The sequence below is a fragment of the Parastagonospora nodorum genome (genome assembly GCF_000146915.1).
Source record: "Parastagonospora nodorum SN15 chromosome Unknown scaffold_32, whole genome shotgun sequence".
NCBI lineage: Eukaryota > Fungi > Ascomycota > Dothideomycetes > Pleosporales > Phaeosphaeriaceae > Parastagonospora > Parastagonospora nodorum.
The window spans coordinates 181,902-193,206 of NW_001884580.1; the positions used below are offsets into that span (position 1 = coordinate 181,902).

The 11,305-nt window shown below is 53.7% G+C and overlaps 4 protein-coding genes across 4 annotated transcripts in view; all 4 read right to left on the reverse strand.

The window, feature by feature from the left end:
• Positions 1-348: 348 nt before the first annotated feature.
• SNOG_14531 (hypothetical protein) lies at positions 349-903 on the reverse strand (the record flags this gene model as incomplete). Its single annotated transcript, XM_001804663.1, has 2 exons — positions 349-493; positions 656-903. 2 exons carry the CDS (start codon positions 901-903, stop codon positions 349-351), a joined length of 393 nt encoding a protein of 130 aa, XP_001804715.1.
• An 825-nt stretch (positions 904-1,728) lies between these two features.
• Positions 1,729-4,458, reverse strand: SNOG_14533 (hypothetical protein; the record flags this gene model as incomplete). The annotated part of the gene is given in 5 exon segments (XM_001804664.1): positions 1,729-2,671; positions 2,748-2,776; positions 2,794-3,085; positions 3,199-3,391; positions 3,444-4,458. 5 exon segments carry the CDS (start codon positions 4,456-4,458, stop codon positions 1,729-1,731), a joined length of 2,472 nt encoding a protein of 823 aa, XP_001804716.1.
• A 312-nt stretch (positions 4,459-4,770) lies between these two features.
• On the reverse strand, positions 4,771-7,922 carry SNOG_14534 (hypothetical protein; the record flags this gene model as incomplete). The annotated part of the gene is made up of 3 exons (XM_001804665.1): positions 4,771-5,531; positions 5,581-7,542; positions 7,623-7,922. The coding sequence occupies 3 exons, from the start codon at positions 7,920-7,922 to the stop codon at positions 5,010-5,012; spliced, it is 2,784 nt and encodes a 927-aa protein (XP_001804717.1). The 3' UTR covers positions 4,771-5,009.
• Positions 7,923-8,504: 582 nt separating this feature from the next.
• Positions 8,505-11,305, reverse strand: part of SNOG_14536 (hypothetical protein) — a gene marked incomplete at both ends in the record, with an annotated part of 3,377 nt that continues 576 nt past the window's right edge. The window contains 5 exons of the mRNA XM_001804666.1: positions 8,505-8,703; positions 8,750-9,051; positions 9,104-9,443; positions 9,517-10,352; positions 10,381-11,253. Of these exons, the coding sequence (XP_001804718.1) occupies positions 8,505-8,703; positions 8,750-9,051; positions 9,104-9,443; positions 9,517-10,352; positions 10,381-11,253 (2,550 nt within the window). The remainder of the gene's footprint in view (positions 8,704-8,749; positions 9,052-9,103; positions 9,444-9,516; positions 10,353-10,380; positions 11,254-11,305) is intronic.

Below are 11,305 nucleotides of genomic sequence, written 5' to 3' on the forward strand. Positions count from 1 at the left end.
GCTGGTATGCTTTTTCGTATGAGCGCCCAAGAGTGTACAAACCCGCACCTTTAACACATGCTAGCCACGTTATCTTACGACCCTGCGGTTGGCTCATGCGGGGTTGCGGCGCAGTACAGATGACTGCATAAGGGTGAAACCGAAACGCTAGTAGACGGAGGATTTACCTTTCTTGACTTCAGGCAATTAACCGACTCCTAGACCTCGCTGGAGATTCACCAGGTATTGTCGTACTACGTTTTGGCGTTACGTTAGCGTGGGATACCTTTCAGGAACGGTCCGTTCGGCCCTTCCATTCTGTACGTCTACCCCTTGATTCCGCTTAACCAACTTCCACGGCCCCCACACCTAACCTTTGCCAGACCGTGTTGTTGGCTCAGCTTTTCTGTTCTTCCTACTGGCCCAACACCCGGGTAAATCACAAACGACTACCAGCTTGTGATCGATGATGTTGATGAAATCCTTGTACACAATACCTCGTTGTCGCAGAAGTCTTCCTTTCATTAGCATAATCGATTCCACAAAGAACCTTTCTCCATCAGTTTGATACCACTTGCTCCCTTTTCAATAACAACCACCTCTCCGCTATGCTCCTCCACAACAAACATTTTCGCGTAGTCTTCGCTACGCGGCAAGCTATACCTAAGCGCGAAACGGGCCGACCTCAGAAGGCTCGCAGATGTCCACAGCAAGGCGCATGTGCCATAGAAAGGCGTAGTAGCCCAGATTGTAGAAATTAATGACAAACGTCAACGCAAGAATAACGATAAACGTCTGCACACATTGTTTGCCTAGATCTCTAGATAAAATTGGGATGGAACCCCGAATGGCAGGTGGTGTGGCGTTCATGAAGCGAAGCGAAGTGAAAGGAGGTGATAAGCCAAAGGATTTGTTCAGCCACATCTTGTGTATCCTTGCTGCGCGCAGGGCCTTTCAGTGGGGACACAATTGCTGGTTCCCATTCGAAAAGAAGCATGGAGGAATACAGTAGAGTGGCGAGGCAGCGAGATTTTGGGTATACTGTTTCTCTGGTGTTGATGTTTATAAGGATAGAGTAGGAAGCGGAGTCGCGTCGCTCCGAACCTCTCAACATCTACACCAGCTTAATTCAAAAACAATGAATAAACAAAAGTCATTAAAATATAAAGGAATAGAAAAAGACCAATTACCCCCTCACACCCCCACAAACACCCCGTCCCAGCCCTAATCCCCCTCTCCGGATAAAACCCCAACGCAAGCTCCCCCTCCTTCGCTCCGCACACATGCCATCTCGCCAAAGTCCCCAAACCTCCTGCTCTAAAGTTGGCGTGAACGCGTGTGTGTATCATAACTACGTGCAGCCCACATGGCAACGTCTGGAGATTCGATAGGCGGACGTATTTGATGCCATGCGCGAGTTTTGTAGCGCGCACGTAGGATTGAGAGAGAGGGCAGATGGTGAATAAGGGATTGTGGTATGGTCGATTGTGGAAGAGGGGACTCGATCTTTTTATTCTGAAGAAACTCTCCCCCCCCAAAAAAAAACGTTATAAGCATTGAAGCAAAACTTTAGCTCGTTTAGCGCCACAGTACCGTGAAAGCCCACGAAACTACGAGGCCGAGACTATACGGTAGGCGGGAGAGACACCGCGGAGAGACCATCAATGCATGTGCACGTCAATCAAAAAGCGCCTGGACAGATAAATCCTCAAGACTAGAATCCTAGCCTTCTTATTGAACCCAAAAATCCTACTTCTTCACCCCCCAAACATCCCCCCCAAACCCCACAACCTTCCCACCCCCCTCCATCTCCGCAAGTACCTCCCTAACCTCCTCCGCCCCAAACGGGAACCCCCCCTGCACCATCATGCGCATCATCATCAGGATCCTCGGCACCGGCATATTCCCCTGATTCGTCAACATGCCCAGTATAAACGCCTTGTACACGTCTTTCTTCTCATTCAGCAGATCGGCCTGGGACTTGACCGTCGTCGTGGCAGCCTGGATAGCAGCGAATTCCTCCGCGGCGGCCGCAGCGCTGGAATCCGCGTTTGCGAGCGCGGATTTACTCGGGAGCGATTCGATGACGGCGTATGTATCGGGTGCAATGGAGCGGAGGACGGATTTTCCGGTCCAGAAGGCTAGGGCCTGGCGGATGAGCGCGTCGTCCATTTGCAGCATGTCTTCGAGCTGTGAGACGTTGCGGCTGATGCCCTCGCCGCCTTTCTTTTTGCGAGCGATGTGCTCTTCGCCGGGTTGCGGCTGGAAGGCGTGCACAACGCTGACTTGCCAGGGTGTCAGGTGGTCGAAGTCTTCGGTGCGGTCGTCGAAGGTGAGGGTGATGGAGGAGGTGCCGAGCGCGTGCATCCAGCGGAGTTTGCGCATGCCTTTGATGCGCTCGAAGCGCGATTCGTAGTCTTTTTGGAGAGACGCGATTTGCTCCGGTACGAGGAAGGTGTCGTCGCGGAGGGAGGGCCAGAAGAAGGATGAGAGGATTTGGGCGTTGAGAGTTGGGGCTGGTGGGCCTGCTGGAGGTGCTGGAGGTGCAGGTCGACGTCGACGAGGCGTTCGTGGTCCGAGGACTTCTGGTGTTTGGAGGTTCCTGTTGCGGGCATCTGGTGTTTGGAACGCGGATGAAGACGTTGTGCTGGCTGCTCGGATGGAAGCGTTGATGCGCTTTGAGTCGAGCACACTGTGTCGCGTAGCATGACTTCACAAGCTTGTAGCTTATCGTCGCGTCTCAAGCCGTACCTTGATCAGCTCCACACAGTCGAATCTCCTTCTCGTACTCTGGGATCTGTGCACCGGGAGTAGATGATCTCCATAGATGTTCTTCAGTTCGTTGATGAAGTCTTCTCGCTCCCAAAGTGTCAGCAAGAACCATATGACGTCTTCCACCTTTGACTTCTTGTAGTCTGGCGAAGCATCCGTGGGCAGTGGTTGCCAGTTCATGTCGTTCCAGTTGAGCTCCTCATCCATGTCTTGGCCGTAGTTCGCGAATGGCTTGGCCATTTCGCAGGCAATTTCGTATGACAACTCGCTGTTCATGGAGAACTTCATGCCAGTTTCGTCGCTGAGATCCGTGAGAAGACTAGAGATGATGATCCTAGCCGTATCTTCCCGCTCTTTCAGATACCGTCTAATCGGCCTCGCCACCCGTCTCCAGTAACACCCCCTTTCGGCTCCAGCACATGAAACGAGCGAATAATCGAGATATACATATTCAAGATGTAAGTCGTTGTCGCTCCAGGATGCAACAAGCGCCTCGAAATCTGCTGTGAGAAGCTCGAAGTGAGATGCTGCTTTGCGCCGGGCACTTTCAAGTACTCCTTGATATCAAGCACAGCACCCAGACTCTTATCCCAGTTCATAACAAAGTCGAAGAGGATTGTCAACTCTGGCTCGTCCAAGTCTGTTGAGTGCCATCTCTTGCCATGCAGTCACTTCGGTGGGCAAGACGGTACTCTGCTCGCACTGAAGACACTCCAACACCAGCTCGACAAGCGGACAGAAGCCCTTCTCGATCCACAATCTCATGTGCGATACAATCGACTGTTTCGAATACCAGTCGACCTTGAGGTAGTGGCTGGTCATGTAAGAGTCGAGGAGCTTGTTCATGGCATGCGCAAACGCTTTCTGCGCTCTGTCGCCGCCGAGACCGACGCGCTCCAGCCCTTGAAGAAGCGTGGTCATGCGTTTCCGGAACTCGGTCGTCACTTCTGGCGTCGATGAGGGCTGTACGCCATCATGCCGTACGTATACGCGGTAGAGTCTGCATCCCGCGTCGTACAGGACGTAGCTCAGCGTCTTCGAGTAGCGCTGCGCCGGCAAACAATGCGCAAAGATTGCATGTAAGTCTCTCAAAAACTTCGAGCTAGCAGCATCCGACGACCCCGGCTCCTCCACCTGTGTAGGCTTGTTTGGCCTTATCGTCGACGCACTCCCATCATTCTGCAAGAACGGCAGAAGATGCTCATTAAACGGCTCGAGGTAAAAGTTCTGCACCTGTTCAAACGCGCGTTGCGTCTCGTCCAGAACATCCCAGGCATGTTGAAGCTGCACTTCTTTGCCCCAGAGTTGTTCAAACCCGCTTCTGACATGGTTCGCAAAGTGCAATCTGCACTCATTCGTATACCACTCCACCAAGCTCTCTTCCTTACTATCCTCGCTCTTTCCCTTGCCCACGAGCAGATAGCTCAGCGCCTCTTCGACATCCCTTGTCCTGTGCAATCGCGGAACGATTGAGATATCTTTCGGCAAGCTCAAGAACCGTGTTGCGCAGCTCCATGCCTGGCTGCGCTTAACCGCTCGGTGTTGATTCTGGCCGTATCCTTCGATGTTTTTGCCGGTATATGGACTACCGAATGAGGTACCTGGCGCTATATAGCCCAAGTCAGGAGTCGCGACTGGTGTAGGCGTCGTATGCGAGAGCGAGAGAACGGGGAAGACGGATGCGAATACTAGGGTCGAGTGGTCCATGGCGGAGGTGCGGCGGAGCCCCGCTTTGCGACGTTGTACGATTGTCGTCTTGCTGTGGGCGGGTGGGAGCTCAGTCGGATATGGCAGGTCGAAATCGCATGGCTACGCCTCAAACGCATGCGAATGGGTTGGATATGGCTTCGTTATGACGTCTTTGGAGTTTAGGACTGTTTGTTTGCGATCAGGTCGTGAGTCGCGCTCACCTCGAGCTTGGACAAAACGCGAACGCGAGCTCACGTGCCCCTCCAACACCGAAAAGTGGATCTCCCATAGCTGGATGACTGGACCTCAACAGGAATTTACTAGGGAATGGTGAAAAGTACCTGCTTACTCTATAAACGTTTCCATTGATACCTGCAACCACGCAGCGTTCATTCCTAATATAATACTACATAAAATACGAATCCGATCTCTGGACATCCCTCAACACCATGCCTGTCCCAAGTCATGCCCATTCGGCAGAAGGATATCCCTGATAAAAACGCCAATAGTCCGCCTGTCCCTGGTCCCATTTGATGCCCTTGAATTTCCAGCATATATACGCGCCGTCATCATGGCCTGAGAACGCCATGTCGTCGCCTGAACGCCTCGACGCGCTCTTCGTAAAACAAAATCTCTCGTACGCGCAGCTTCGGGCCCTTGTGCGACTCATGTATGAACGACTCGTTGTCGCTCTCGACGTCGTTGTCATCGCTTGCTTCGCTCTCCGTTTCGTCTCCAGTAGGAGCAACTGCGCTGTCGTCCGCATCGTCATCATCTTCATCTTCCGTGGCTTCGCTCTCGTCATCAGACATCATTGGATCCTGCACAGTATAACCCGAACCGCTGCCATCAGCGTGCATACCATCATGCCGGAGATCGTAATTCGATGGCCTGTTCTCTAGAATCTCGAAACATTTAGATGATAGACCCATGTAACATAGCTCAATTTCCGGGCGCAGATGCACAATGTCGAGGATCTGGTAGGCTAGTTCGCGCGGGTCAATGTTGCTGCCGTGTGCATGATCCGCGATGAAGGGGATGTAGAGTGAACGGATATGCGGTATGTATGGAAGGCGCTGCAGGAAGTGGTGCTGTTTTGATATTAGCTATCATCTCTCGAGCGAACACGTGTTGACTTACCCAGTCCTTGTAGTCGATGGACACTGCAAGCTCTCGCAAACTACTCATGCGTCCACTTGTGATGAATGTGAGTATCTCGCGGTTGAGCATCCATCGACGCCACCTCGAGCTGGTGTTTGTGTGTCCATCAGGCCCCTTCTCACCACTGTCGATCATCAGCTTCTTCAAGCTCGCTCTATGTCTTCGCATCGGTCCTCGATATATCGCATCCACTGTTACAGTAGACGAATATGAACGACTCTCTTGGAGGAAGAGCACCTCGAGACTGTTTGGAGCCAAAGTTTCTTTCAAGAATGAGATCAAAGCCGGCGAAACTGTGTTCGTATGTATCCGCTTGAGGTTCAGCTGGTACTCAGATCGTAGTGTGTATGATGCTTTGTAAGCTTTTGACGGTGACGGTGATCCAGGGAAAGAAGAGCGAGGAGTGTATTGTCGTCGGAGGACCTTCCACAGCTGCTCATGGTTGCTGCAATGAAGCAGTGTCAGAGTCGACAATATCGACCAGTCGAATGCTCTCCGCAGAACAGCCACTGACAACGGTACACGTTCGAGCTCCAAGACTTCCAACTTCAGCTTGCCGTTCAGGAGCTCCTCTGGCGGGTCTTCGGAACTGTTCTTAGTACCAGCGGACGCCTCTTGAGCGGTCGAATCAGCAACTGGTTTCAGTGGGGTCCGAACGGGATTAGCTAGTAGAGGTGCTGTGACCTGTTCAACTTCAGCTGCTATGTCGTCGTCGACCGGGTCCTGTTCCTCGACTATCTCGGACTCTTCCATGGGATTTCCGAAATGATCTACGTCCTGCTCGGCTTCGCGATCCTGCATCGACAGGCTGGCTATGGATGGCAGTATGTTTGATGTCGTTGTTTTGGTTGGCGTCGCCTCGACCGGTCGCTCAGTAGATGTGGCTGCAGGCGCTTTGAGTGGTTGTGAGTCCTCGGAATGGCGCATATTGTGCACTCGGCCGACCAAGATCCCGAGCACACCACCCAGTCTCTTCTCGCCGAGCGTACTGGCGGCTGTCGTGTTTACACTGTAGTCGACTTGTTGCAAGCCATCGCCTTCCCACACCGTGACCCAGTCCCGTTGCTGCGCATGTGGAGCAATACCGACACGAAGTTCGCGCAACTTCTTCTGCGACCTTGCAATGAGTATGCTCATCTCCTCCAAGTATGGCAGTTCGTCGATGTCGAGAACGCTCAGGCTCTTGAGTGCGGGTATGGCAGAGAAGGTAGGGTGCTCAACGCGATCCAGGGCAGAGACGTTGCTCGGTAGGTACGGCTGAGGCGCGACGGCTGGCGACTGGACCGTCCCGAGACCGCTCGGATGTGTAGTGCCAGGAGGTGGAGGAACGCCGACGTTGTTGAGAATCATCGGCGGCGCAGGCGGTGGCATGGGCGAGTCGATGGTGTTGTCGTGCCATCGGATCCACAGTCGTTCCAGCCGGCAATCTTCACCGTCACTCCGATGGGCGAGGCTGGAGAGCGCAAGCCACACGTCCCGCAACACGCCTGTCGGCATGTCCCATACAAAAGTCTCGAGGTTGATCATGCGCGCAATGGCAAGCGCGACCAGCGTACCAAGCATCTTTCCGCCCTCCTTGGTGATCATGTACTCCTGCACCCACGCCTGCGGGCCGTTGCCGAGGGAGAACTTCTTGGTGAACTGCCCGTAGTAGTTGCCAAATCGTCGCGGTTGGACGGGATATGGCGTCGCTGCGGGCCTGACGAGTGCACCTGGGCTGTTCCCTTGCTGCCGCAGCCGGTTCTGGTGGGGGAAGCAGTCGTCGCCCATGACCAGCGTGGCCAGGCCGTACGTGAGCGCATCCACGCCGGACCGCGGCTCCGTGTGCGTGCTCTCGTCTGGCCATACGATGTCGAAGCGCGAGTAGATGCATGGTATCGTGAGCCGGTGCAGAGCCGAGTGGCAGAGCGAGAGGGACGTGAGGTCGTTGGTATGGGGGAGCTGTGGGGTTGCTGACGTTAGTATGCCGCTGAAGCTGAGAGCGCAGAGCAACGACGTGATGCAAAGGGGCGCATAGGTACCTGGTGTATCATCTCCTTCAGGATATCCACGGGCAGGTCCAGCAGTCTCAGCGGGCCCTTTGCGACCTTCTCCTTCCCTTTTGGTGCTCTGTTGACGTCGTCGTCGGATGCAGACGCGGTCACGACATTCGCAGCCACACCCGTCTTCCGCGCTCCGTCTGCTTCGATTGGTGTCGCCATGGTGTGTCCATCGTCGTGCGGAGGGAGCGAGGTCGAGAGAGAATGCGCGGCGTCGTCGGAGTGTAGCGGCGAGGCTGCTCGTGGTGTACCAGCTGCCGACGGCGGGAGTGGGGAAGCCATGCTGCCTGGAGTTCACCCACACTGGTCGAAGGCTGGCAACATCACCAAAGGCGTTGTAGGAAGCGAAGAATAGTGAAGCGATGGTGTCAGTGCGGCTCTCGCGGTTGCGTGAGGCGTGAGGCGTGAGTGTAGGATGCGCTGTATCGCATCCGTCCAATGAAGACACGGATCACCGCCGCGCCGTTCCCTTCGCAACGAAACGCCTTACGCACCGGCACTTCTCACCACTCTGCATGCGGCATGGACAGTCATTCTTACGCGACTTCATAACCTGCACAAGAAATCACATGGGAACCAAGATCCTGCTCATCAATATGTGACATTGTTCAAGACCCCTCTTACATGTACCAAGATGGTCCGCGAACTCGTGACGCGTCGCCTATGCATGCACCCTCTCCCGACTATTTCGAGTAAGCCTGTTTTCGGCCGCCAATGCCACCAGCGCCGAACCCACTGGGTATACCCAAACAAATAGAAACCCTGTCGCGCCTTGAGTCCGAAAATGCTACTCCAGTGCCCATACTAATAGAACCTAATACTGTACATTGAAAACGTTGCGTTGGCGTTTGAGATGCATTGCCCTCACGACTGCCGGAAGTTGAGCGCCGTCTGGTTGCGCTCAGGATCGGTCATGCGAATGATCTTGACGTCCGACGTGTGGTCCACGTTGTTCATCGCTTGCGGCGTGATGAAAATAAACTGTCGACCAATCGAACGTCGCGCAGCCTGGATGATCATCTTCATGCTGCGTTCACGATTGACGCTGTCCATGAAAACATCGCTGCAACTGTCAGTACGGCATGCCGAAAGTGGGAGAAGCTACTTACAATTCATCGAGACAGCGGATAGGTGAACCCATGGCATCCCATAGTGCAAGCAGCAGGCAAACAGTCGAGTAGGACTTCTCACCGCCGGAGAGCGTCTTCGTCTGTCTGCCATCGCCGCTTCGTTCTGTAATGTCCGGTTGGACATGGATATCAAGCAGACCATTCTTATGATCGATACTAAGGGTGCCACGGAACTTGCGCTCGCTGAGGAGGTAGTTGAACGTGACACGGGCTCGAACCGAGATGCCTGAGCGGAACTGCTGCCACCGCTGTCGGCGATTGTTGACCGTGTTGATAAGGTGCTGTTGCATAATTAGCCAACCGTCCGAAGTGATGCTATACAAATCCACACACCGTCTTGAGTCCTTCCAGCGATTCAAACTCCTTTCTCGCCTCCTGGTGCACTCTCTTTGCTTCGTTGGCTTCTCGCAGCAGCTGGTCCTGTGAGCCACCCAACTCCTTCTCAGCCACTTTCCTCGTGTTGCGCAATTTTTCAAGCATATTGCCGAGCTCAGTGGCCTTCTTGCCTTCGGGGACGTCCACACGCTGCGGACATACTTCCTCAGCTGCCTTAATGGCTGTATCGAGTTCCACCTGCGCTGATGCTCGCTCTTCCTCCCAGATCTTTTTGTTCTCTTCTGCTGCCGTGACTTGGAGGATGGCTTGGTTCTTCTTCTTAAGATCGTCTGCTCCGCTGGTTGTCATACTTGATAACTGTTGCCTTTGCTTTGTTGAGCTTGAACTCTAGCTCCTCTAGCGTTGCTTGCGCAGCTTCGAGCTTCCGCTTGTTTTCCCTATTCTCTGTGTTGAGCGCGCTTTTCTGTACAATCATGTCTTCGTAGACACCCTCAGCCTCTGCTACCTCCCTGACGGCTACCGCCAGGTTCTCTTCAAGAACATCGATAGCTGCTGCATCAGGTGTGGCTTTGCTCAGTTCGTCTTCGAGCCGCCCGAGTGCATCAGCAGCCTGCTGGAAAGCAAGCTTAAGCCTCTTGTTTTCCCGGACATGGTCTTGCTCTCTAGCTCTTGCAGTGTTGAGGCGGCTTTGCAGGTCGGCGGCTGCCTGCTCGAGATTGTGCGTCTCTTGCCGAAGGCTTGCAAGACGTGCTTGCTCTTCTTTGATTTGATCTCCTTTGTCCGCTTGCATCCGCAAGGCTCCCCTAAATTCGTCGATGGGACTGTCGTTCGTGCCACCGCTGGCCGTATAGTTGATAGTGCGACCTCTCCTTTTGTTGCCATCGGCGAAAGTGAAACACATCTTCACATTGCGAGTCAGCGGTCCACGGCCTTCCATGAATCTTAGGCCCTCATTCCGCGATTCCATGAGCACCGTCTGCTCAAAGGACTGGTTGATGATGAATTGATTGCGGACGAGATCGTTATCAATGTTCAGGGCTCTCATCCAGGTCAGTAGACTCGGGTCCGGTTCATGTGCTGTTGTATTAATCGGATCCGACTTCCCAATGAAAACTGGTGCCACCCAACTGCATTTCTTCATCAAATCGGACAAGATGGTCTGATCCGCGCGACTGGTCACAACGAATGCGTTCAGACTGGCACCAAACTGCTTCTCCAGGATGTAGCCCCATTCAGACCGCAAGAGCTTGACGTGGCGACCCATTGTTCCCGACCGGCTTTTCCCGGAATTGATTGTTGGAATCGATCGCTTTTAGTAGCTGCTGCAGGTTGTGAGGCTGTGAATAACCTTCGATCCACCCACGCTGACCGCCTTGAAGACTTTGGATGGTTCGCTGAGTTGCTTGCTCTTCGTCTCGAGCTTTCTGGACTTTTTGGTCTGCAATCTGCTTTTCTTTCTGAACGGCCTTGAACTGCTCTTGGAGGGCAGGATGTTCGGCACCATGACTTCGGTACACTTCTTGAGCTTCTTCGTGCCTGGCCTTTGCGTCTTCCACCTGTCGTAGCTTTTCTGCATATACACCGTCATCGGCTTCTTCTTGTCGTCGACGCAATTCTTCGATTTCCGCCCTGTACTCATCCACTCTGCGCTTCTTGGCCGCGACTTGCGATTCGGCATTGCGCTCGTCAGGCAGAAGCGCCCTAAGTCTGTCCTTGATCTTCGTAAAGGCCTCTTTCAGCTCATGAACTTCTTCCTTCGCAGGTGTCATCAATTCTGTGGCTTCTTGGACTCGCAGGGTCGCTGCATCGCGGGCTTCCTCCGAGCGCTCGTATGCTTGGGATGCTTCTTCCACCAATGCTTTCCGACGCTCTATAACTGCAGACACTTTCTCCAGTTCTGATTCGACTTCAGCTACGCCTGCCTCGGCCTCCTGTACGGCGGCCCAAAGTGCCTGGTGCGCAATAGTCGTCTCCTTGGCCCGCATCCGCTCCAGACTCTCCGCACGGCGAGCTTTTGCGGCCAAGTCCTCCATTTTTTTCCGCAGTCTTCCAATATCGCCTTTACTGATTTCTGTCCGGGTGTTCATGAGTTCCAAGGACTGCTCAATTTGTTGGTAATCCTTGCTCAGCACTTCCAGTTGGAGTTCCTGTAAGACGAATTTATACTTGTCTTTGGGGGGTGGAAGTGAATTGAAGGAA